This window comes from Melopsittacus undulatus, chromosome 7, assembly GCF_012275295.1.
Source record: "Melopsittacus undulatus isolate bMelUnd1 chromosome 7, bMelUnd1.mat.Z, whole genome shotgun sequence".
In the NCBI taxonomy this organism is placed as follows: Eukaryota; Metazoa; Chordata; class Aves; order Psittaciformes; family Psittaculidae; genus Melopsittacus; species Melopsittacus undulatus.
The window spans coordinates 12336578-12361990 of NC_047533.1; the positions used below are offsets into that span (position 1 = coordinate 12336578).

Genomic DNA, 25413 nt, shown 5'->3' on the forward strand with positions numbered 1-25413 from the left:
CAGGCTTCTTACACAGAAAAGTTGACCGCCAGTGCAGCTCTTCCAGCATAACTATTTCACAAGAGCTATTCTGGGAGAGCCCTTTTCACTCTCTTTCCTTTGCTCTTTAGCAGTGTCTCCACATGGAGGAAATCACTGCTGAACAGCCAAAGCAAATTAGAACTATTACCATAGTAAAATGCCTTTTCTAAATGATTCTAGAGGTAGAATTACTATCAATTGATTGAAAAGACACCTATTCTCTTCTTTTAAACCTATATATTTCCTTTTTCAGCTTAATGTTTGTCTGGTCAGAAATACAGTTTTGTACAGTGTTGCACCAGGCATAATTCATCATTACCACTGCAGTGACGTGAATGACTTGATTCTCATCTTGGCTACGTGCATTTTCATGGTCAATAAGTGAAATAGAGATTCTCAATGGCACATGAGCAGAATCAGATTCTACAGCTCCACCTTGTTTAGAGCTAAAAAGCAAAATAGAAAAATGCAATTTTTCTTTTTGACATAAATACATGCCAGCTGATAGGAAACCCTGCCACTGTCCAAGTTTCCTTCTGCTACTGCTCAATTAGATCTGCTTAGAGTCTGCACTTATTGCCAGTTTAACCCCTCAGAACAGTCCTCCATGATTAATTTCAACTTGATGCTAATGAAACATTTCCTGCTACTACTATGCACCTCCTCTGAGGATGAGAAGTATGAAAGTTCACAGGGTTGTAAGAATAGTGCTTCTGCTTCAGATTAGTGATGAGTTAGTTACCGGCCATGTGGCAATGCATCTTCTGTTGACAGCCTAGCTCCAGTTTACCAAGAACACAACACTGAACATCCAGGACCAGGATACTATAAGCCTTAAAAGACAATTTAAATTAACTCAGGGCAAAGGAATACAAATGGGACATTCAACTTCAGTTTATAGCAAGGCAGAAACTTTGCAATTGTGCCCAAAAGACAAAGCAGCTGGAATACAACAGGCGTTCTTCCTTGCATGTAGAAACAGAATGCCATTTCGCAGATCACTCTTTTGTGATTTGGAAGTCATTTCCTCTAACAATAAAGAAACTTAAGAGAAGACTTTTGAGATCACCACTAATTAGAAAGACAATTCAAGATTGTGGGACTAATAGGACTTTGACAGTGCTCCACAGTGAAGCATTATGGAAGCAACCACTTTGTAAACCACCCACAGCAAGCACAAAAATGTGCAATATGCTTGCACTGCAACACCAAGGTCATTTTTGCACTGATCAAGTTTCAGAAAAAATGAGCTGTAAATAATTAACCAACAAAAATACCCACAACTCAAGCCAACAGTTGAATTAAATTTAGAGTTTATTCCAAAATGACTATTTCTTTCATTAACAGCAGTAGAATGTTTTGCAAGATCATCATTCCTACCTTGAAACAAAAATTGGAAGCTATTACATACTCACTCTTGAAATGTAATGTTAAACTTTATGGACTCTGAAAGTATACAAAGAAAGTCCTTATTTCCTTTGGGTAAACTGTTACTGTAAAGTTTCCTGAGGTCTCTGTGCTTTTGGAGAATCCTGTAAAGCACAAAAACGTTGGTAATATATTAAAGAAGAATAAACGTAGATATTAGTCTATTTCAGCAGTTTTAACTCATCTCTTCCTTAAAAGCTGTTGTTTTGAGCTAATTCTCTTCCTTAAAGCTGCAAGTAGTATGGAGCCTAAGATGCACCAATTCATAATATTAAAATATACATTCCATCTATTTCTCACATACTGACTCACACAGAAAATGTGAAACGACCCCCCCGTCATGCATCTTTTCTTCATCGTGGTTAAACAGCACATAAGTTCCTAGCTGCAGGTCAAGCAGAGCTCTAAACTCTTACCTAGACCAGCCCCAAACCTCTGTAAGCTTTTTACAAGGCACATATATGGATATAAGTGACTGTAAGGTCAATGTCCAAACAACCAACTGGAATGAGAAATGAAATGAGGTCACCCACAGCATTTGAGTGCAAGCCTTAACTTGAATCACATCCATGCAGTCCTTTAAGCTGATTACATTGGGGATTTTTAAGTGCAGCTGTCTGCTTTTCTGCAGCATAGGCTTAAACTTAGATTAACACAACTCATCAGCACCTAACAAAATCAATCTATATCACAAGTGTGAGTTCATGAAATAGCCACTTCTAGCTGGACAAAGATACCCCCAGAAAGAGTTCAAGTTTTTTAACACTTATAGACAAAACAAGCCATCAGAGAAATACATCAGTCTAGTACTTGCAGGGAATCTTTGCTAAATGCTACTACTTGCAAGTTGTGCCACATATCAGGCCTGTCACATAGAACAATGAAACATTCTTAATCATAGAATCATAGAATAGTCACAAATATTCTAATATTTTTAATTAGACTATCCATCAAGCTCCACAGTCAATCACAATATGGACACCAAACACCTTATTCCACCTACCTTTGCCTGAGTGTTGTGCAGTCTTCCATTTCCACCGCTTCAAAGTATTTATATCCCAGGTGCCTGTGAGTGATCGCTCTTCCATTATCATCACTGATCCTAATCCCTTTAGCAAAGACTGCGAGTAAAGAAAACACAAGCAATCAAACCACAAGTTATTGACAACAGCATCACACTCATCAGTACAGTTACACCAGCAAAGAGCTTTCATCCCTAGTATTGATGTGTTAAGCAGACCAGTAGAAAGTTCAGAAAACTGTTAAGTCATGCAACACAACAGCAGCTACAGAATCACCTTCAAACAAAGAAGCTGAGATGCTAACGGCTTCCTCTGTGTTGTAGCAAAATTCAGAGCCTATTAATCTCTCAATTCAAGAGCTGAAACTTACACTATACTTTTTTAAACAAAACAGAGAATACTATACCTTGTTTCCCCATGCTTCTGACATATTTTAAAATGTCATGTATTACAAAATTATTTACTTCTATATGGAAAATCAAATAAAAAGAAAGTGAAAATACACAGTACATGCTAGAAGTGACCGAAGTTTCAACAACCCACAGATATAACTATAGAGGAGAAAAATGTTTCCTTTAATCCTGTCTATATTTCATTAACTGCAGGTACAACCTGAAATAACTAAAGAAACAGCAAAACAGAATCCCACTCACTGCACTGATTAAGGTACTGCAGGAGGTGTTATGCAGCCAAGAGCTCAACAGAACCAGTTCTACCAATATTTATGCAGATCTTCATGCTGGTTCTATGGCAGCTTCATATGAAGTAATGGCTTCTGTGTTACAAAAATAAGACCTACTTCCCTCCAAGGTTAAACTTATGATAGTATTTTGGTATCCATATTTTGTGGAGTCTCTAGCATACAGGATATTTCATTCCAGAATTAGCTCTCAGTCGAACACAACCACCTCAATTGGCATTCTGTCTTGAAAGATTTGATTTACCTTCAGATCCACCATCACAGGTTGAGACAGCACAGGATCCTCTCCCGCTTCATACAAGTGCCTAATTCTTAGCAGGACACGACTGAAGTCTGCATCACCTTGCTTCTGTCTACCTTTAAGAGAAAACAAAATGCAAGCATTTTCCTACTCTAAAAATAAACCCAACTTTAAAACATTTCTTAAAGACCTCATAATTTGAATTCAATTCCCATTTTTTATAATTAGCAAGAGGACTAACAGCAAGAAATACCCAGCTCCCACTGTTGGGAGGAATGGCACTAATAGGCATGATGAACTCATGCAGAAAAAATACTTTCCAATCTGAGCAGAGAAATCATACAGTCCAATTAACTTTCTTAACAGAGGAACTTAAGACTCTGAAGAAATAAAATCAGTAGCCACAGAAGACAGAAAGAACAGAAAGCTTCTATGGGTCTAACAGCTACCCTTTTGAAGGCACCTACTCATGCAGATGTTGCGGACCTGCTCTTCATGATCAGAGCTGTATCTCCACCCTGGAATGCTCAGGGTCTGGAGATGAAGATTAGGTGGGACAGTTACATGTGAACCATGGACTGAATTCTGCTGAAGCTGTCTCTGTAGCTTTGGTTTATCTCCTCCATCTAAAGAGAAAGAAGGCAAATGTCAAACATCCATCATGCACACAACCCGCCTAGGGTACTGTGGAAGAGATTTCTGCTTATTCTGCCAAGGCAAATGTAAAGCAGATGTTGTGTTTGTCCTCCAAAGCCTTCTGAGATACAGAGCAGAAAGCAGCGTGGACTTATCTGCTGGAGAAGTGTATTATAGCTTTCCATAAAGCACATTTCACTGCAGTTTGAAGTTGCTGTTCCACGGGCCCCAGTTTTAGTTAATAAGTCAAACAAATAGTTTTAGAAGAATAACTTAAAAATGGTCATTAAGGACTCAGCATCCAGGAAGCTGATATACAGTGCGCCACCTACTCTGCTCTAATTCCCCACGTGGACATTTTCTTCTCATTACATGGTTTAAAATTTATTCTCCTCTAAAAGCAGAGATAATTATATAACAAGAGGAATATTTCATATACTTGGACAACATCCATGTTTGAAATTAATGCAAAGTAATTAGTGGGCTCTTAATCTGCCTTTTAACTCCCTAACTATTCTATGATTCTATAAACTAACTTTGTCACACAGGAGGCTTGAAGTTGGCATTTATAAACTTAACAGCATAAATCAGAGCAACATAAGCAAGCCATTCAGATGCTAAAGACAGCACAGAAGACAGAATGAGTTACCTGATGATGCTCCAAACATTACTACTGGCCTGTGTTCTAATGCCAGTCCACTTGTCCAATACAAAATATTGGTGACAGCTTTTGTTCCTAAAATAAGCCACATCACAGGATGAACCACTGAGGAGTCATTCAAAGTGAGGTTGTAATTCAGGTCCCACTGAAGGTTGTTCCATAGCCTCCTGTGAAGCATCACCTGTATAGGGAAGGTGAATGTCACACCAATAATCAGCCATCATGCTTTACTTGTATTATTAGCAGCCATGAAATTATGCTTCCCTAGTAAAAAGATACTTTATATGTTACCTCCACTTGTCCGTTTCCTTGGCTTGAGACACCATGAGCTCTTTCTGCAAGAAGAACCAGCCTTGTGGTATCATCTTCAATGTAGGCAGTCTGGACCATAGGATAATAGTTCTGAAAACACACAGTAAATCATGCAGTGATAATACTAACCTAGCTAACAGTAATGGAGAACAAAGACAAGACACAACTGACTTTGGATTACACTTTTGTGCCTACCCGAGCCACTGTGTTATTCTCGTATGATTTGAATGGTCTTTTCTGAATCTGATATCCATTGTTGTCAGTATAGAGTAGCTGCCTGGTGTCCAAACTTGTACTCATTCTTAGAACTGCTTCGCGATTTAATTCCAAAGGCCCAACTCTGTATTCTTGCTCTATCCTATGGCAAAGCAACTTCCCATCATAGCCTTCTGGTACTGTATACATCCTGGTATACAGTGCATATATGTAATCCTGAGAAGTAATGTTACTATAAAAATGAGAAGAAAGATACGCAGAGTTTATAAAGTGGAGCACTTGATCGGTTATGTCAAGTCTTGAAAGTCATTCATGATATCATCCTACACACAGACAACCTTCTAGCCTGTTTTCTAGGTATTTCATATACATGTACAAATATTTTTAGTTGAAATTTGATTTCAAATGTACAGATACTCACCTGGAGTAAGCAATATCCTACAATTTTCTTTAGTGTTTCAGGTGCAAACCAGAACTATTAATTCAATTAGAGAGGCTCTGTTTTTCTCAAAATTAACAAGAAGTTTTAAAATAACTATGACTCCTTAAGCAAAACAATTACTTTGTACAGAACACAGGTATTTTTTCAATCTGGGCAACATTAACTTTGATGTGAGAATTCCACTGTTTTCCAAACATCCTTTTCAACTACAATCCTTGTAGTACAATGACATATAAAGCAAAAGGCTTCAATCAAATAACAAGATTTAAAAGAGGGTGAAGGGGTTACAGACTGATGAAATTTTAACACAGAAAAGTAGCTAGTTCATCAGGGGTCAGAGTGACCTTGTGTAGGACTTCCTTCTCCTTTCTCTAATTCGTTTATAAGCAAGATATTCACAGTTATAAAGATGAACCATTATATCTGTATTCCACCCATGTAAGATGATGTTAACTGCAATTTCCATTGCACCGAATGAAACCAGGATCCCATCAGAAGCTGCACTACAAAATGGACCACAGAAGATAACCAAACAATCTTCACCTCCCTCCCTCAGCAATATGTGCTATTTAAAGGAGGTGCTTCCTCAGTACTATATTTAGCAGATGCATGCTAGTCCTTCTGTCTAAATCCTAAATAGTACACAGAGCTTGCTGTTTAGGAGTAACTACACAGAATTAATCTCATCCATAGCTACAATTAAACATTCCAGTGAAGTGAAGCTGTAATTGTGTTGTACCTGTAGAAATACTGCCGTATCTCTGTCATCAAATTTCCAGAAACCACTTTCAATCCCACTGCTTTTGATACAGGAACAGCTGAAGCATTTGGGGCAAATAAGTAGTTATCTGAAATTGGTCCCTTCGCTGTGTCTCCATTCACATGGTACTCAAGGAACTCTTGGGTCAACTGGACAGTCTGGTTAGTCTCCCTGTGAATCCACAGAAAGGGAAAACCGTATTATGTTTTGTACATAATAGATGGAAAGCTGAGCTGCAACAGGAATGAGGCTGGGAATGTAAGCAAAAAAACCCTGTTTCCTCCAAGTGGATAATTGATTTTATAAGATTTAGGAAATGAGGGCAGCAGAGAACTAAAATGCTTCCCATTATGGCATCTGTCAGCATGCAAATAAATGGATTTTCTATGTCATTTTATACTTCTGTAAAACAGAAACATCTTAAGACAGAAACATCACCTACATTAGCTTGTTGCTTTGATGTGACAATTGCTACAGGATGCAAACACACCCATTGCACAAAAATGAGGTACATTGCACCATATTAATGAATAATCAGGTTCATTTAACTGATTTTGTAGCTAGGTAAATCAGCACAATGCAAGCTTCCATATTTTAACAGTGGTAAGAAATATAATGGCAAGGGGATAGCAAAATTTGCACTCGCTCAGTACCTACTTTGTCTTCTCCCCTGAAGCTTACAGTTTAGCTATTCATGATTCCATATCACAGTCTTTAGAAAATCATATGAAGGCAATTTAAGATGCTATTGCCCTCAGCTACCTGCTCTGATCCTCTCTTGGAATCTTGCTGGCAAAGCAGGAAACATCACTTTGTCCAGCATATAAATTTGAACTGCCAATCATTTTAGCTAGTGCTAACCCAGTGACTGACAAATCAGAATGACTGAGGTGCAAAACACATCCAGGTCTTTTCTACTGCTCCTGTTCTGAGGCAGCTCCAGTGCAGGGTCAGAACCTAGAGTTTGCAACTGTTGCACCTAAACCTCCTAAGGCTTCACAGTTGAAGATTCCACAGTTTTTTTAACCTTCACTCCAATTCTGACCTGATGTCTCCCACTTTTCCACTACCCCAGAGCAAACTTGAAGAAACTCAAACATTCCGTCCTTGCCTGCAGGCTTGTGAAGAAAGTGAATATCCTACATGCTGAATTCCAGCTCTTGCTGCCTGCCAGAACAGGATGGGGAAAAATGGAATGTGAATTTAGATTTTTCTTCTTCTTCCTTATATTCCTTATTATATTCCTCATGGAACCTGTAAACAGGATCTGGAGGCACTTTGAGAAGGTACTTACTTCAGGGTGCTTAGTTAAGGCCCATCTGTACTTTTAAAGCTAATTTTAACTAAACAGAGATGAAAAGTTCTTGCTCTATGAGGCAGAATTACAAACATAAACACAAACGTGAAAGAGCTCTAGGAGTCAACAAGCCAATGTCAAAGGGGTCAAATTTTCCATCAGTATATAGCTGACAATCTGAACCCTGAGGAGGCAAAAAAGCAGCACAGGTCTACTGAAGCTGAAGAAAATGGGCCAATTCATGTCAGCTGAGATAGAGAATCTGCAAACCCCAAATCTCACCTAAACCTTGACTGTTCATCATTTTATCTGCTGATGAAATGGAATTTCAGTAGTTAGATGTTTCCTTTGAAACATTTTTTACGATAGGAAGAGTGATGGAGAACTTGCAAAACACTACTGCTTAGCAAGAGAAAGCTCTTGCTTTATTACTGAAGGCTTATTGTGTAGTCATAGTGTATATACTTATTTATTTTTAATGCAAACAGACATTAATAACCCTTTTTAGTTCTAAAATACAGTAAGATTCTGCTGATCTACGAGTTAATACTGTGGGATGTCACCTTAGACTGATTGCCTGATTAAACATGGCAACAACGTTACAGAAATAGTATGAAATCACACCTATGCTGGTGCTGATTTTCCCTGTAGGAAGGAGAACATACGAACTGGAGGTAAGGAAGAACTGTAAAGAATATAAAGAACATTTTATTAGTGAAGTCTCAGGATTAAGGTATGCCACAGTCCTTGAACTCATTTTTACTAATGGTTTTAAAACCTTTGTAATCTGAAACATTATTAAAAGCAAGCAGGCCATCTCACCTCTCTGTAATGCTGTGCATCAGATTAGTGTTTTGGTCAAATAAGACCTCGTAGCAGCTGTTAACCACAGGAAGGAACTGTTGACTTTGTTGAACTGCACGAGTTAGGTCTTTTCGCTTGTACTCGACAGATCTTCCAATAAACGCAGACTGCTTACCATTCAAAGGTTTAACAAGGTATTTTCTGTAGCTCAGACCACTTATTGTAACTAGAATATACAGATCATACGTAGAATGGGATTCCGCTGAGCTTTGAACCTGTGTGTTAATATACATAATAATGCTTCATTACAGAAAAGCAATTGTCAAGGCAAATATCTTCATGTGTTGTAAGCCCTAAATTACAAAAAAAGTAACTACTACATTAAAAACAAGTTTGTAAACATGCCATTCTTATCATTCCCAATTCTCATGTAGATCCATGCTGCTTTTAATTGGATTAAGCTTAAGACATTCTAGTGAAGGAAAGAGGGTCACTAAGCAAACTACAAAGATCTTAGTTTAATTTGAACACGGAATTGTAGTTCTTGATTTAAGATCACATTGCAAAATGACTATATAAGCAGAAATAATAAAATATTAAACTAATCAGTCAAGTGACAGAAAAGAGACTGAGACACGATTCTCACCCAAAATCATGGTAGGAGATGTGATATACCCACTCAATGTCATGCTCTTTGCCCTAGGTGTCTATAGGGTTGTTCTGGAAATGATTCCCATTGTCTAACTCAGTTCTCTCTGGGGTGCCATGTCATCACAAAATCTGTTTCTCAAGGCCCAGGATAATTTCTGGGCAGTGGTGTGTGGCACAGCATATGTTTCCAGCCATCCGCTTGCTGCTTCTTACCATGGTAAGCACATAGTGCTTGCCTTGGCCGGGTTGGTGGGAGTGTGATATGGGCAATCTGCCAGGCCTCCCCATGTTTGTACTTCAGCCATTGTCCTCCATACCAAAGAGGCTTTAACCACTTGGCTTGTTTAATTGCAGCACGTGTTTCACACTTGTGAATAACCTGGGCAATAGTGTCCATTGTTAAGTCCACCCCTTGATCACGAGCCCATCTGTATGTTGTATCTCTGCCCTGATGGCCCGAGGTGTCGTGGGCCCACTGGGCCAAAAATAATTTACCCTTATGCTGCCAATCTAAGTCCATCTCAGCCACTTCAATCTGAGCAGCTTTATCCAGTTGTTGGTTGTTCTGGTGCTCCTCAGTGGTCTGACTCTTGGGTACATGGGCATCTACATGACGTACCCGCACCACCAGCTTCTGCACCTGGGCAGTGATATCTTGCCACACTGCAGCAGCCCAGACAGGTTTATCTCTGCATTGCCAGTTGCTCTGCTTCCATTGCTGCAACCACCCCTACAGGGCATTTGCGACCATCCATGAGTCAGTACAGACATAAAGTACTGGCCACTTTTCTCATTCAGCAATGTCCAGGGCCAGCTGGATGGCTTTCACCTCTGTCAACTGACTCGATTCACCCTCTCCTTCAGCAGTTTCTGCAACTTGTCATCGAGGACTCTATACAACTGCCTTCCATCTCCAATGCTTTCTCACAATACGGCAGGACCCATCAGTAAACAAGGCATATTGCTTCTCACTTTCTAGTAATTTATTATACTGTGGGGCCTCTTCAACATGCATCACCACCTCCTCTGATGATATTCCAAAATCTTTGTTTTCTGGCCAGTCCATGGTGACTTCAAAGATTCTTGGATGACTGGGATTTCCTGTTTGACCTTGTTGTGTGATCAGTGTGACACACTTACTCCACAGAGCATCAACTACATGATGTGTAGAAGACAGCTTCCCTTTGAACATCCAGCCCAGCCCACGCAACCATTCTTTCACTTTGTTGTCAGATACAGAGAGCTTTTTTTCCCCTTGAGAGTACAGAAAAGTGTCAAGCAGGACTGGGTAGGCATGGACGAGGCCCCAGCACACTGCAGTGATTTGTGTCTCTCTGGAATTGTCAAAATGACAATATTCTTTTTCCAAATATTTCACCAGTTTTTCCAGATTCTGCACTTGTTCAGAAGAGAAGATCTAAAAGACTGGAGGTGCCCATTGGCCTCCATACTTGTCCAAACAATTCCAGACACCCTGCCACTCGTAACTATCCATCCTTGGGGCAGATCTCTGAGTGGCATTCTTAGATAGTTGTTTAACCTTAAACAAGACCTGAAGCACGTTCAGCAACATGCTGAATTGGTTTGAGGGAAATTAAAAATCTTAAAAACTCTCAAATGTTACTGTAATCAGCCTGGAGAAGGAAGATGTCAGAAGGAAGTAAGAAGGGAAGGAGAGAAGAAAGGAAGGAAGCTGCAGGAAGATGTCTCCTACATAGTTTGACTCTTTGAGGAGAAATGGTGAAAGATGTAAGTATTAATAGTTCCCAATAGATGGCTCCCGAAGTACAGAGGTGATGACAATGCTGAATACACATACCAGATTAGTGTCATGATCAGGAATTCTACACATCATAAATCAGTACTATGAAGCACAACAAAATTATAATCTTAGCCCAGGCCCCAGGGATGATAAACATCACTACAAGGAACACATACTGCAGGTGAGGTGTAACATAACAACCCTGAAAACAAGTGCAACAACTCCTAGAACAAATAAATCAATATTGTGACCAGCAACAATAAATCAATACAATGAATGCTCATAATAAATTTGTTTTAACACACTCTGGTCAGATCTGTCATTATCTCAGTACTCTGTGCCCCACAATGGGTTTCAAAAAGGACTGCTATGTTTTAACCCCAGCTGGCAACTGTACCATGCAGCCATTTGCTCACTCCCCCTGTGCAGTGGGATGGGGAGTACTGGGAAAACGTAAAACTCCTGGATTGAGATATGAACAGTAACATAATTAAAAGAAAGTAAAATATGATTATGAGAATAATAATAATTAATATTATTAATGTTAATAATGAGAAAGAGAGGTATACAACCCAAGAAAACCTAGTGATGCACAACATGATTGCTTACCACCCACTGATTGATGCCCAGCCTGTCCCTGAGCAGCAGTAAACAGCTTCCAGCCAACTGCAGTATAGAAACTTCCCCCAGTTTCTATACTGAGCATGACATGCTGTCAAATGGAATATCACTTTGACTAGTTTAGGTCAGCTGTCCTGGCTGTGTGTCCTCCCACCTTCCTGTGCTCCTCCTTGCTGGAAGAGCATAGGAAACAAAGGTGACTTCAGGTAGCACTACTTAGCAACAACTAAACCATCTTGTGTTAGGGACACTTTTCTCATACTAAAGCCAAACCACAGCACTGTATCAGCTACTAGGAAGAAAACTAACTCTTTCCCAGCAAACCCATGGCAGTTGTCTGTACCTTCATGCCATGAATTGGCATACATCTTGTTATTCATACTGCAGATCTCCTAACCTTGCTGGAATCAACAGGATCTATTCCCACTTATGCGGAACCACTTCAGCTCATACAAGTGGTGCAAAAGAAGGCAGAGCACTTGCCAAGCCTCAATTCCTAAATTTTTTCAATCAATTCTCCTACTAAGGCCATTTGTCAATTGTACAAACAGGACTTTCAATTATAACGCAGGGCTTCAACTGAAAAGGTTTCACTGGAAACTGTTTTTTAGAAAGAAAAGCAGGGGTCAGACACACACAGCAGGTGTACAAAGGACAAACCAAACACACTAGAAGAAAAAACATAATCACTTGAAGGAGGACTAGGAAAATCCCAATTTGAACTGATACTTGTTTTTGCTGTAATACTGTACATTACCACACTTTGACAGGAGGTGGGATCAAGTCAGTGAAAACTGACGAGTGAAAGAAAAGCAACAGAAAGAAACAAAGTTGAAGTACCTGAGCCGGCACAGGATATCCCAGTTCATCATAGACACTCATTGCCAAGTGGCTGACAGAAAGCGTGACAAAGGTAGTGATGTTCCATGCCAGTGGATTATAGACGACAACGTACTGGTCAATGCCTGCAGAACCTTTGTACATGCAAACAGACATAACTATCAGTCACTAAAACTATGTATTTTTAAAATGTGATATTAAAAAGCATTTGAGAGATCTGTCTAGGTACAACCATCTTACAAAATTTTAACATAAAACCTTGCAGTAAAAGTTCATGATTGAAAAAAGGACATTTATAGTACTTCATAAAAACCTCTTCTGCTTCATTCTTCTATTCTTTACTCAACAAAAAGAGACCATGTATTCAGAAAATGACACCCGAGTTGAATATAAATGCATCTAGTGAAAATAAGCAGCTTACCACAACTCATTGTCATGCAGTATTAACTTTATCAGAGATATACAGAAGATCAAATGGGAAGTCTAATCTAAAAACAACCCTGTAAGAAGCCAAATCAGCCTGTTGTGCAGCCCATGGCACTGCTTACATTTGACAGTTAAAAGATTTCCAAAGTAAAAGAGAATGTACAGTCTAGCATAGACTCCTTAAAAATTCTTTTATGTTTTACATGAGCTGGCAATACATTATAGCAAGAACATTTCTTAAGTGTGACTACTTCTTACCATGTAATCTTCTGCTGCACAGTAGGGTTAGTTTAGTAATTAACCCGATCAGCACCTCTTCCCTCTGTTTTACAGTTGAGATCTGATTCTGTGAGCCAGGTCTAATACATGCACTGGGGTAGGGTTCTGCTCAACATTACTTTAAAGGTCCTGGTTTCAGATGCTTAAGATCTCACAGATTTATCTGAGTTTGCCTCAGGTCTGGCAGATCTCATAAAGCAAACAGGATTTTCCAGCTGTGGTTCACAGAGCTTAAGTGGTACATAGTATGTTGATTGTTTTGGAGGAAAATACAGTAGTTTTCATAAGGTAGCCTTAAAATTGGAGAAGCTGTGTAAAAAGTACCTGGTACTCCTGAGTCTTTAACATAGACAGAAGAATAGACCTCGCCGTTCTTCTTTGCATTGTTCATGTCAAAGATTATGGAAGCCATTAGCTTCTTTACATTAAACATTCCATACATCAAGTTGTTCATGTACATGTCCTTCACCTTGGGAGACTCTGTGCCTGTTATACCATCATGGTGCTGGACCTTACATTTAAGGGCAGTTTAAAAGGTTACAATGCAAGAGGATGACAACTTCAGGTTTTCATTTGTATTAACACGGTCCACTAATCTTCAGTCAGAGAACTCAGTAAACTCTTACAGCTATATTCACAGTTTAAACATTTTACGTATTCCAAATTTCAATAAATAGAACAAAATGGTCAAAGACCAGATGCACACATACTTCCCTCTCTAGATATTCCTATTATAAGATCTAAAAATTACTAGTTACATACTTGGAGGGAAAAAATACAGTTTACTAAAAGTAAGAATGCAGCAAAAATGCCATAACAAGATAGGTTTTTCATTTCCTTCTAAGGTCTGGTCAATAACTTGGCTGAATAAATATTTATTACCAGCAAAAGTGCTGAGGCCTGTAAATGGTTGATGGTATGAGGCTGATCACTCAGCTGCTAAACTTTGAAGAAACAAATCTGTCCTTCCTTTTCTAACTTGCAGGAGTAGAGATTATCAATAGTTTTCAGTTAGTTTTTTAATTATTTTAAAACTATTTTGTAAATGATAAAATTAACATTAAGGAAAAGAATTTTATGTGTAGAGTTTGAAACCACATATTCTTTCACTGGCTGAAGAAAACATTTGCCAGTAACCATGTCTTGAATGCATGGCTAAGGGGCTAAAGTCATGTTTCAAGACTGTTTTTTGAAGGATTGATTTATTTTTACTTATGACTTGCTAAAGGGAAATGCTTTTTCTAAAAACAAAAGCAACCTCAAGACATTCCAGCTGAAATTCTTTAGGAAAGCTTTGCCTGTGGGCAATTAACATTTTCAGTCAAATTAAAAAAATCAATCTTTACCTCTGAAACTGCCCATCTAAGGCTCTGAAGTTGCTTTAAGGCTTCACATTTGCAGATAGAGCCTGCTGGATGTTTCTGGACATACTGTGTGAAAAAGGACTCTCCAGCGAAAAGCAGTGAACTTGCTCTCCTTGCAATACCTTTTAATGTGCTCCGAGAAGTATAAAACCCAGTCCATGCTTGAAATGGCTCTGTTAAGAGTTGAACAGATCCAACACATAATAATACCATTTCAGTTATCACTTATATGTTATTTATTAGACTAGTATGGTACAGCTTCATACATGAAACCTGATGTAGGTTTAACATCAAATGGAATAGTCATAAACCCTACAAAGAAACACAGCCATAAAAGTGCACTTTGGAGAATCTTTACTACAGGCCTAGTAACACGAGAGTTGATTCACAGCCATTGCCAATGAAGTTAACTTGTGCTTGCAGGAATTTCTTTGTGGATGTGCACAGAACAACTTCAGAAGTTTCACTGAAGCGTAGTTTATTACTTATTAATAAGCAGATTATAATCCTTGGTTAATGCTTGATACAATCTCTCTGCATTTCCCCCTTTTAGTCATAGGGATTTGTCTTAAATTTCATTTCCTCAAAATGTAGTAGAAACAGTGATGTCATAAGAGGACTCCAAACCACTGCAGCACTTCAAAGTACATCAAAAGATGCCCTCAAGTGGTCAGTGGAAAGTATTTCAACAGTTAGTTTGTGTTAGTATTTCCAGTACCCCACAGAGTAAACCAGGAAAAGTAGTATTTGATTTTAAAACCTCCGAATCTCTACTTAGTGTGGGGAGGTTTGGTTGGTTTTGGGGGAAGCTGCAGAAAGTACTTTCAGAAGTGCATACATGCAACCATAACAATCTGCTATCAAGGATCAAATGCAACAACTGGAAAACGGGATCTTTTGCTCAAAAACTCCAGGTGAAACTATTTTTGGCCTAAAAATGCTAGAAATTTGAACAGAATGAACTCCATTTCAGTTCTCAAGGTTGCCAGCAGAAGAGTCCCACATGCACACTAGTACAGAACAATGAATGTAGAACAGAAAGTGGAAATACTTATCTGAGACTTAAAACTTGAGTTTCCAAGGCATATGCCAGAAATGACACTAAGCCCAATAAGTGACTCATAATAAGACGGCATAGAAAGAATGAGAGAGGATTAATCATCAAGAGGCAAAACAGTATGTGGGAGAAAGTGCACTCGAATCTATACTGCAATTGCTAGGCACAGTAAGCCGTTTGGGGAAGAAATTGCATCCATGTGTGGGCACCCATCTGGAACACTCAAGGTGCTGCCATTATGCAAGCTAATAGCAATTGACTACTGCCTGTAAATTATGCCACAAAGACAGAGGCAAGAGCCCAGATGTAAGAGGATATTAGCAGTTAGAACTAGCAATACATTTATCTGCAAATTGTTAGATATGACATGATCCCTAAAGGGAGGCAAGTGAGCCAGGGATCAGCCTATGCAATGATTCACAGGAAGCACTGGTTATTTTTATTCATTGAAAAGTTAACAGACATGTTACAGAATAGTCTGAGATACACAACCCAAGTGCCAAAAAATGTGATGAAGCAGCTACAACTATATAGACAGCTATATTAATGATACCAATGATATTTTAATGATAAACCAGGCAAAGAAGCAGATTCATGAGTTTAGAAACTGAGAACTTAGCTGTGTCTTCTCTCTGCATACTTAAATATGAGGCCTAAAAGGGTAAATACTTGGGAAAATGATTGAAAGGGTGTTGGGTATGGCATGCTGTCTTTCCTATCTTCCCAGTACTTTTCAGCTGTGCTTGAAGAGCTAAGGTAGTACAGCACATAAGCAAGCAAGTGACAAGCAGCTGCAATGAATGTGTGTCACATCATACTATGATATTTCAGAAATACAGGTGGTATTTTTACTTTTTGAGACTTCAGTTATAAATAACACTTCTGTTTTTCCTCCCCCCCAGAACTTAAAACTGCTTTCTTTAACAAAAAAGACAAGACTTTCTTCTACAGGAGACTTTAGGGATTCATCTACATTAGTATTTTGCATGGATCAGGAACATGTTTTTCAAGTGAATTTATGAGCCATCCTTACCTGCCATGCTTTGCTTTATAGAAAAGATTAGTTTTGGAGTTTACAGACTGGATGTCATATGCCAGCATTAATGGGCACTTAGTCCAGATTATATCCAATATTCCTGGAATTACATAGAGCATGGACATCAAATCCTCTGCAGCAACTGCTTCACTTTGACCACTCCTATTCTACCGGATTAACAAAGTACCTCAAGAACTTTCAGTATGCTTTGGTCCCTGGGTTACCTGCCCTGCTTCCCTTCAGACACATTCAGATTATGTCATGTCACGCTTCCCATCTGTAGTGGCTTAATCATGTAGTTTAACATATTAGCAACAATAAAAGGAAATAAAGAAAGGAATACACCCCACGAAATCCAAGTGATGCACAATACAGTTGCTCACCACCTGCTGACCAATACCCAGCCTGACCCGAGCAATGACTGGTCCCTTCTGGGTGATTTCCCCCAGTTTCTACACTGGGCATGAGGTGCTGTGGTATGGAATACTGCTTTGGCTATTTTGGGTCATGTGTCCTGTCTCTGCTCTGTCACGGCTTCTTGTGCCCCTCCTCACTGGAAGAGCATCAGAGACTGAAAAGTCCTTGATCAGGGTAAGAGCCACTCAGTAACAACCAGAAAATCTATGTGTTATAAACACTGTTCTCACACTGAAGCCAAAACACAGCGCTGTACCAGCTACTAAGAAGAAAATTAACTCTATCCATCTCCACCAGGACTCCATGTCTGCTCCAATCTATGCATAATCCAGTTCATTTGAGCAGCAATATTAGGACATTGTTTTATTTGGCTCTGCATCCATCTGTTTCTAGGTATCTTTCAGTTAACCAGTTTCCTTTCCATTCCCTGGATCCTAGAGCATTCTGTCTTTACTACAACTCATTTTTGGGGAAGAGGAGAGGCATAACATGCACATCTAATAATGCAGATCACCTAAGAGACTACAGGATTTCTGTGCACTACGCCTTGTAGTGTAAATAAATGTTATAAAAGAAGTTTGGTTGTTTTCGTGGTTTTTTTTTTATTTCTCATTTTCTCTATTTCCCTTTATGAAGATTTTAAATTTGTACATTTGAGGCAGACATTATGCAGTTGTGAACTTGAATTACCTGTTGAATAGGGAAGAAAGTCTTGAGAGTCCCGAATTTCCCATGTGAGATTCCTGCTATAAACTGCTTGGAAGTAATCACCAACAGTGGCATACTGGACAGTCACTCCAAACTCAGCAGAATGCTTGTTAATGTAATCCAGCAACAGGTCCATGTTGGAGTACTGAACAGATGCATTAAAGAACTGTTTGTCACAGCCCTGAAATTCCAAAAACAGGACAGCCAAATGACTTTGGGTCATGCAATTAAGAAGGATCTTTTTGGATGCTAACCTATGTTAAAACAGTACTTCTTTTGATCTTGACTGCTCATATAAAAATTTTTGTTACAAAAATGTCAATATCAGGTAGGGTTACTTGCACAGATAAGCTGATAACCAGCCAGCCTTAAAGATAGGGAGAAGTGTGTTGACACACCATATCATGCAAGAGCATGTAGTTTCATGGTAGGAATTGGAAAAATGCATGCATACATGCCTGGAAAGATAACCTTTGTTTCTTTTCAGACTGCGTTTCTTCCACTTAGCAAAAAATTAGGAAGTTCTTATTTTCTGCTCTTAAGAACGCTTACAGCTTTAGGAAGTGCTGAGGACACGATACAAAACAATCTGGACAGAGATGCCTGTAGTACAAATGTCACACAAAGTGCTGCTGGTACCCCTTTCATGACAATAGACTATAGTACTCATGCAAATAGTTGAGAGGTGATACACTCTGTATTAAAGCTTCTTTTTAAGCATGCTTGCACAACTTGACCACTCAGTGGATAAAGAACTGGCTGGCTGGATGCACGCAAAGAGTTGTGGTCAATGGCTCAATGGAGACCAGTAACGAGGGGTGTCCTGCAGGGATCAGTGTTGGCACTGGTCTCGTTCAACATCTTTGCCACTGACATGGACAGTGGGATTGAGTGTGCCCTCAGCAAGTTTGCCAATGACACCAAGCTGTGTGGTTCTGTTGATATGCTGGAGGGAAGGAATGCCATCCAGAGGAACCTTGACACACTTGTGAGGTGGGCTGATGCCAACCTCATGAAGTTTAACCATGACAAGTGCAAGGTCCTACACCTGGGTCGGAGCAATCCCAGGCACAGCTAGAGGTTGGGCAGAGAAGAGATTCAGAGCAGCCCTGTGGACAAGGACTTGGGGGTGTTGGTCAATGAGAAAATGAACATGAGCCAGCTTCAGTGTGTGCTCACAGCCCAGAAAGCCAACCGCATTCTGAGCTGCATCAAAAGGAGCGTGACCAGCAGGTCGAAGGAGGTGATCCTGCCCCTCTACTCTGCTCTCATGAGACCTCACTTGCAGTATTGTGTGCAGTTCTGGTGCCCTCAACATAAAAAGGACATGGAACTGTTGGAACAAGTCCAGGGGAGGCCACGAGGATGATCAGGGGACTGGAGCACCTCCCATATGAAGACAGGCTGAGAAAGTTGGGGTTGTTCAGCCTGGAGAAGGGAAGGCTGCATGGAGACCTCATAGCAGCCTTCCAGTATCTGAAGGGGGCCTACAGGGATGCTGGAGAGGGACTCTTCATTAGGGACTGTAGTGATACGGCAAGGGGTAATGGGTTAAGTCTTGTGGAGGAAGTTTAGATTGGATATAAGGAAAAAGTTCTTTACTGTAAGGATGGTGAGGCACTGGAATGGGTTGCCCAGGGAAGTTGTGAATGCTTCATCCCTGGTGGTGTTCGAGGCCAGGTTGGACAGAACCTTGGGTGACATGGTTTAGTGTGAGGTGTCCCTGCCTATGGCAGGGGGATTGGAACTGGATGATCTTAAGGTCCTTTCCAACCTTAACTATTCTATGATTCTATTATTCTATCTTCTGCCTTCTGTTTCAACACAGATTGCACATACAAGTGTTTAAAAAAGGCATTATTTAAGTAAGCAGAACTTTGTTCAACTACAGTAGTAAAATAGGAAAATGAAAGTGTTACTCAGCCATGGCACCACGTGTATTCTTCAGTTATCACTATTAAAGACATTGATTTGAAGCACAATAGCATGCAAAGAAACCTTTTCCACATAAAAAGGCCAATATTGATACCTTCATGTCTCTGCACTTGAGAAAGAAAACATTGTAAAAGAAGTCAACACTTTGCTGTGGAGGCCACATAAAACCCTGGTTTCATTTTCAAAATAAAGATGGTCTCAACCGTTTGGATTGAAAACTCTAGCAGAAGTTTTGAAAAAAGGTTCTGTTTTCTCTGCAATGCCATCTTTCAATTCAACCTTTACCTTGATGATGGGCTCAATGAGTTGAACCTGATGAGTTTAATTGAACTCAAAGGCAAATACTCTCCCTTCTCTTTTCCAGATGAGAGGGCTACCCCCATGACTTCTCTATTTACTAGGTGTTTTAAGAAATTCCACTTCCAAACCAGAAAAGTTCCTTCTACCCAGGGATCTTCTGTACGCATACAGCACAAACTGGGAAACAAATTCAAACTGGAATGAGCTACTAAAACATTAAACCACACACTGAAATGTGCCACAGTCAGTGCAAACCAGACCTCCTAATGCTGACTCCAATTAAATTTGTGGGGAGGAAGTAAGATGTTTACCAGTCAAAACTACTTCACATTTACAGAGCACTACTTTCAACTCATGTTCCAAGACAACTTCCTCATCAAAAACAGACACTTTGCACTACAGAAGGGGACATGCTGGGCTCCTAGATGACACTCACACTGACACAAAACAGTAGATGAGGAGTAGTGTAGCTCTGTAGAGCAAGGATATCCAGGAGAACCTGCTGTAGTCAGTCATCACATCCACTCACTATATGAACAGAACTTTGTACAGGAATGCTATACATTACAGTTAGTTCAACCACACAGGCCAAAAAAAGCCTCAAGGATGAGCTCCAGCCCTTAAGACAATACATCTCCTGCTGTATCCTCTAGAGAGGCAGGTATGAACTTCTACACTGCTCCATAGCTCAGTGCCTCCTCCTGCACAACAAGGTGCTTCAAATCATGAATGAATACCTGTTTATCCCTATACTCATCAGAAAAGTTCCAATAGTCTAGATGTGAGGTCTGAACTTCAATAGGAAAGTGTGTATTTCTTAATTTTAATTGAAGGGGGAAAAAAACCCAATAAATCCAAGTACTCCAAAGTATTTGTAATCATGAAAAACTAGCTAAGCTTAGTTATAGAGACATGGAATAATAGTGTGTCTATTTCTCTCTATGCCTTTACATAGAATCATAGAATGGTTTGGGTTGGAAAGGACTTTAAGATCACCTAGTTCCAATCCCCCTGCCATGCACAGGGACACCTCATACTAGACCATGTTGTCCAAGGCTCTGTCTAACCTGGCCTTGGACACTTACAGGGATGGAGCATTTACCACTTCTTTGGGAAACCTATTCCAGTGCTTCACCACCCTCACAGTAAAGAACTTCTTCCTTGTAGCATTATGAATGAATAACAAACTTGTATTACTTTGATTAAAACTCATTAGCACAAGCACACAAACCAGGAAGTCAGAGGTTGAAATTTTCTTATATTACTGCAAAACTGCAGGTTTGGATCTAGATGTTTGGAATTTATTTGTATTATTCAAAACTTCCTCCCCATTTCACCACAGCAGTACTGCAGAGTATTATATCCTACTTCTCTCTTCACCCTCTTCGAACAAAAATAAAAATCAACATAAGCAACTGTCACAAACACAGGGGAAAAACAAATCAGTGACTCAATGCTGCATCAGTCAGAAAACATTTGTTCTCTTCGCAACAACAGATTTTGTGGTGAAACAGCCACACACATCCTCCTTCATTATTGTAATTATGAGACCTACAGCATCCATGAAAATTAAAAACCAGACAGTACATTCAGTTTAGGAAAAGTTACTGTTTCCTAAGGATGTAAAACCAGTGAGAGCGTATCAGTGCTATGTGTACAGGTAACACAGAACATTGCTGAAAAAAAGTGTCTGGATGACCAAGCTGGGCTATGCTTCAGTTTCTAACTAAAATATGAAAATTGCATGAGAAAATGGTTACCAATCAGTTATAAAAGACCTTGTCTACCCAGTGGGCAATACATTTTCTTCTAATGCTATCATTTTTGTTAACATAGAGTTATGTTATACTAGGAAGCTATAGAAAGAGATATTTAAATACACAAAACAAGGGGAGGAAAACGGGGAGCAATACTACAAAATATAGTTTTGCAAGAGGTAATCTTGATAATCTTGCCACATTTTTTCCTGTATTAAGTAGGGTGGAAGATTTGGTAAACAACTGGGAGACTGTAGAAGGAAGTTTGAGTTTTTAAAAGTCAGTGTTAATTATTCATTTGGAGCCCACTTATTAGAAAAGCAGTTTCCATTATATAGTATGTACTGCATTTTTGCAGTACATACAGCAACAAAGTACCATGCTCTCCACCCTGTAGGTGCACTTGTCACTTCCAAACCAAATGCTGATCACTTACCCATATGATCACTGGGCACTTACCCATGGCCACAAAACATCACTTGTTCGGAACCAGGCTGCTCTCTCCTTAATGTTTGCCACCATGGTTTGTGCATACAGATGGATGTTAGTATCTGTAACAGGGAGACTCATGTTTGGATAAACACCATCTTTTGGTGGATCTGGGAAAACTGCAATTCCATTCCAATAAAATCCTGACCTAAGTAGAAGAAGAAAGCAACAGGCTATGAACAGGATTTATTCAACTGGGAAAATCACATGAAATGGTGCTGGGATAAAATGCAGACATGCAGGGAATAAGAAGCAAAAGAAAAGCAGTTTATATTCATTGCTAATATTTAGGTTTTAGTGTGTATTTGGGTGTAGGGGCAGGGGGAAGATCTAGTTTTCTTTTTGCACTGTGCAGCTTTCCAAGGCCCTGCTGCTTGCTGGCACAGAACAAAGAACTCGTAAGACAAAACAGCAAGCTTTGTAACAATGGGGATGTTCCTCCAAGTAGACTTCATTTACAGAGTATTTTATAGGATAAGCCAGTGAGCAAAATAAACATTTCAAAAGCCCTTGGATTTTTTTCACAAAGTAAATAGAAACTTTAGTCACTTCAGTTTGTACACAGCTGATATATACAATCTTAGCTCAATATAATGCTGAAAATCTCCCACAGAAAATCAATCAGCAACAGCCAAGCCAATACTGAGCTTCCTGGTGTTTTTAAATCTTAACTTTCCAGACAGGGAAACATAAACCCAGTCCTGTTTTGGACATTTCCTGTTTACAGCAACTGATTTCACAGTTTTATTCTAATTTGTTTTACAAGGACTGACATTATATCTATATATCTATATATATCTATATCTCAAAGTTGTACCTGTGTTCCAAGCCTCTTGGTGTTAGAAAACATTATTTTTAAAGTCTGTCAATGTTTTGAAGTATTTTTAGCTCTTGTCAGTAGTGTCACTTTTGAGCATTCCATTGTTAGGAACTGAGCAAACTTCATGTATTATTGTGGGTACCTGGGGATACTTCATAATCCTGACTCAGATCTACAAAGTCTAGGAATCTCCTTGGCCTACGATAGGTTAGGAGAAAGCAGTAGCATACTGTTGAATGAAAACAGGCAAAGAAAATACTTGAAGTCCACCAATATAAACTCTCAGAAGTGATCAGTATTTCTGTCTATTTAGGAAATCTTCAGACCTGTTTGAAAAAGGTATTTGAGACAGGGTACAGTAGCTGTACTGATCCATAACATGGGTGAAGATCTCCTGTCTTTCAGATAAGGAAGGAGAGCCCTGCCATACAAACTGAAGTTTCTGGAAAACAAAAAAGGTAAGAAATCATTACTCTTGATGACAAGGCCAGGATACCATCATTAACAACTGAAGACTTCAGACTGCCCATCTTCACTTCCACTGCTTGTAATACTTTAGATGTTCTTACTTGAGACCAGCCAACAGTACCCCAAGCAAGGTTATGTGTTATCTATAGGAGGCTATTGTGTTGCCTCTCTCTATTCATATTGATGGAGAAGAGAAGGCAGCACATTGCCAGCTTACTGCTAGAATCCAGATGTAAGCCTAGCTTATCACAGGCAGTACACCTCACTTGTTTTAGTAGGACCTGAACGCCTGTAATAAATATCCAGATGTGATGTGAATTGCACTGTAGTCAATGGGAATCAATGTTTATCAACTGAAACAGAATTTGTATAGTTTTAGAAGCCTCCAGATTGTCAGGTGCCAGGGGAAAAAAAAAGAAAACCACAAAACCCAAACAAACAATGGGAAAAGACTGCCAAAAGCTCATAAAAGATTTCAGCAGAAAGGAAGTATCACAATCCACTGCAAACATAAGGTGGTAGGTCCTGGCTTCACCATATTCTATGGTTCTGTTGTCTTCTTCAGAGACACTTGAGCTTCACCCGAGCTTTATATAAACTGCTTAATGTCCAGCTCATATGAGTGACAGCCCCTTAATTTCACATAATTTAGTGTATAACTGTTGACAGATCGGGGTCCAACACTGTGGCAGGAAAAGAAAAACATTTACTGTGTATGGGAAGCAGCGTGAGAGAAGGCAAAATAAGAAACAAAAACTGAATTTGGTAAGAACATGATTAGCTGCCACTCTAACTAGCCAAGCATTATCAATTTTACAGGCACAAATAAATGCTCCAACCATGACAACCACTGTAACCAACTTAGCCTTGCCCAACTGGCCATATTTTGTATCTTCTTCAGCCTAGACGGTATTTTATCTTTAATGAGAAATCATGAAGACAGTACCTGACCATATTATACAGATTCAGTGTATTACACCATTAACATATGCAATCATCATGTCACGTTCAGAGGAGAAATACCCACATTTCCTTGCACAGAGCTGAGAGATGCTTATCTTAACTTCACGTAAATAGAGGCTTGTAATGGGTTGCACTCCTATAGGTATTCTTACCTTGGTTTTCTGCATGTCAGCCTTCAGATCATAGTCAATCCGAGAAATAAGATGAGCATTAAAACCAGCTAGAGCAAAAAGAGTTGGCGTTGTAGCTGAAGCTCCAAAAGGATCAACATGCCAAGAAAATTGAGGCCTGATCCCAAAAGTTTCGTACAAAAATCCATGGCCTTCTGCAAAACAAGATTTTTTTATGTTAGGACACTTTTATAAGTTCATTTTATAAATTTACTAGGCATACACTGTTACAGATAAGCACTTAAAGGTTAGCTCTTTGTTGCTGTTTTCCAAAGCATTTAAAGTTTCAGGAGTTCAATGTTTCACAGCAGAAAGTTTCACGCTGACAATATTTATTTTGCTCTGCAAGTATAACTTATTAACATCATAAAAGATGAACAACAAAAAGGAATTATGATTAGAGACAGGCCTGGGAAAAAGTACTTAGATACAGCTTAGGTTAAGGCTAATAGCCAGGTTGGAGGCTGCATGAAAACAACATGCTGGGGTCTAATTTGTGTTTGCCTAAATTATACCACCCATTCTCAGAAAATCTGAGTCTCATATCAATGACAAAGGGACAAGGAAGCCATCCAGTAAACAAAACTAATATGAATACAATCCTCAGCTGTAAAAAGAAGAAAGAAGCCAAAGGTTAATTGCAATCTTAGTATAAGATGTTATTTCCAACCAATGTTATTAATTTTGTATTGAAATGAGTTTCAAAAAAAAGAAACCCCCAAACTACAAACCAGACAAGAAATTTGGACAAAAAATTTAAATGAAAATAAAACAAGCAGCTAAGCAGCAGATTTTATTCAGAACTCCAGT

At 39.3% G+C, this 25413-nt stretch overlaps 1 protein-coding gene across 1 annotated transcript in view; it reads right to left on the reverse strand.

Annotated features, from left to right (window-relative positions):
• Positions 1 to 1317: 1317 nt before the first annotated feature.
• Positions 1318 to 25413, reverse strand: part of MAN2B2 (mannosidase alpha class 2B member 2) — a 33401-nt gene continuing 9305 nt past the window's right edge. Inside the window, exons 4-19 of the mRNA XM_031048452.1 lie at positions 24586 to 24758; positions 23329 to 23444; positions 22153 to 22330; positions 17684 to 17882; positions 14466 to 14656; positions 13444 to 13630; positions 12415 to 12548; positions 8559 to 8815; positions 6419 to 6610; positions 5217 to 5469; positions 5001 to 5111; positions 4698 to 4890; positions 3880 to 4038; positions 3416 to 3528; positions 2453 to 2570; positions 1318 to 1553 (exon numbers count right to left, since the gene is read on the reverse strand). Coding sequence (XP_030904312.1) covers positions 1459 to 1553; positions 2453 to 2570; positions 3416 to 3528; positions 3880 to 4038; positions 4698 to 4890; positions 5001 to 5111; positions 5217 to 5469; positions 6419 to 6610; positions 8559 to 8815; positions 12415 to 12548; positions 13444 to 13630; positions 14466 to 14656; positions 17684 to 17882; positions 22153 to 22330; positions 23329 to 23444; positions 24586 to 24758 — 2669 coding nt within the window. The 3' untranslated portion in view covers positions 1318 to 1458. The remainder of the gene's footprint in view (positions 1554 to 2452; positions 2571 to 3415; positions 3529 to 3879; positions 4039 to 4697; positions 4891 to 5000; positions 5112 to 5216; positions 5470 to 6418; positions 6611 to 8558; positions 8816 to 12414; positions 12549 to 13443; positions 13631 to 14465; positions 14657 to 17683; positions 17883 to 22152; positions 22331 to 23328; positions 23445 to 24585; positions 24759 to 25413) is intronic.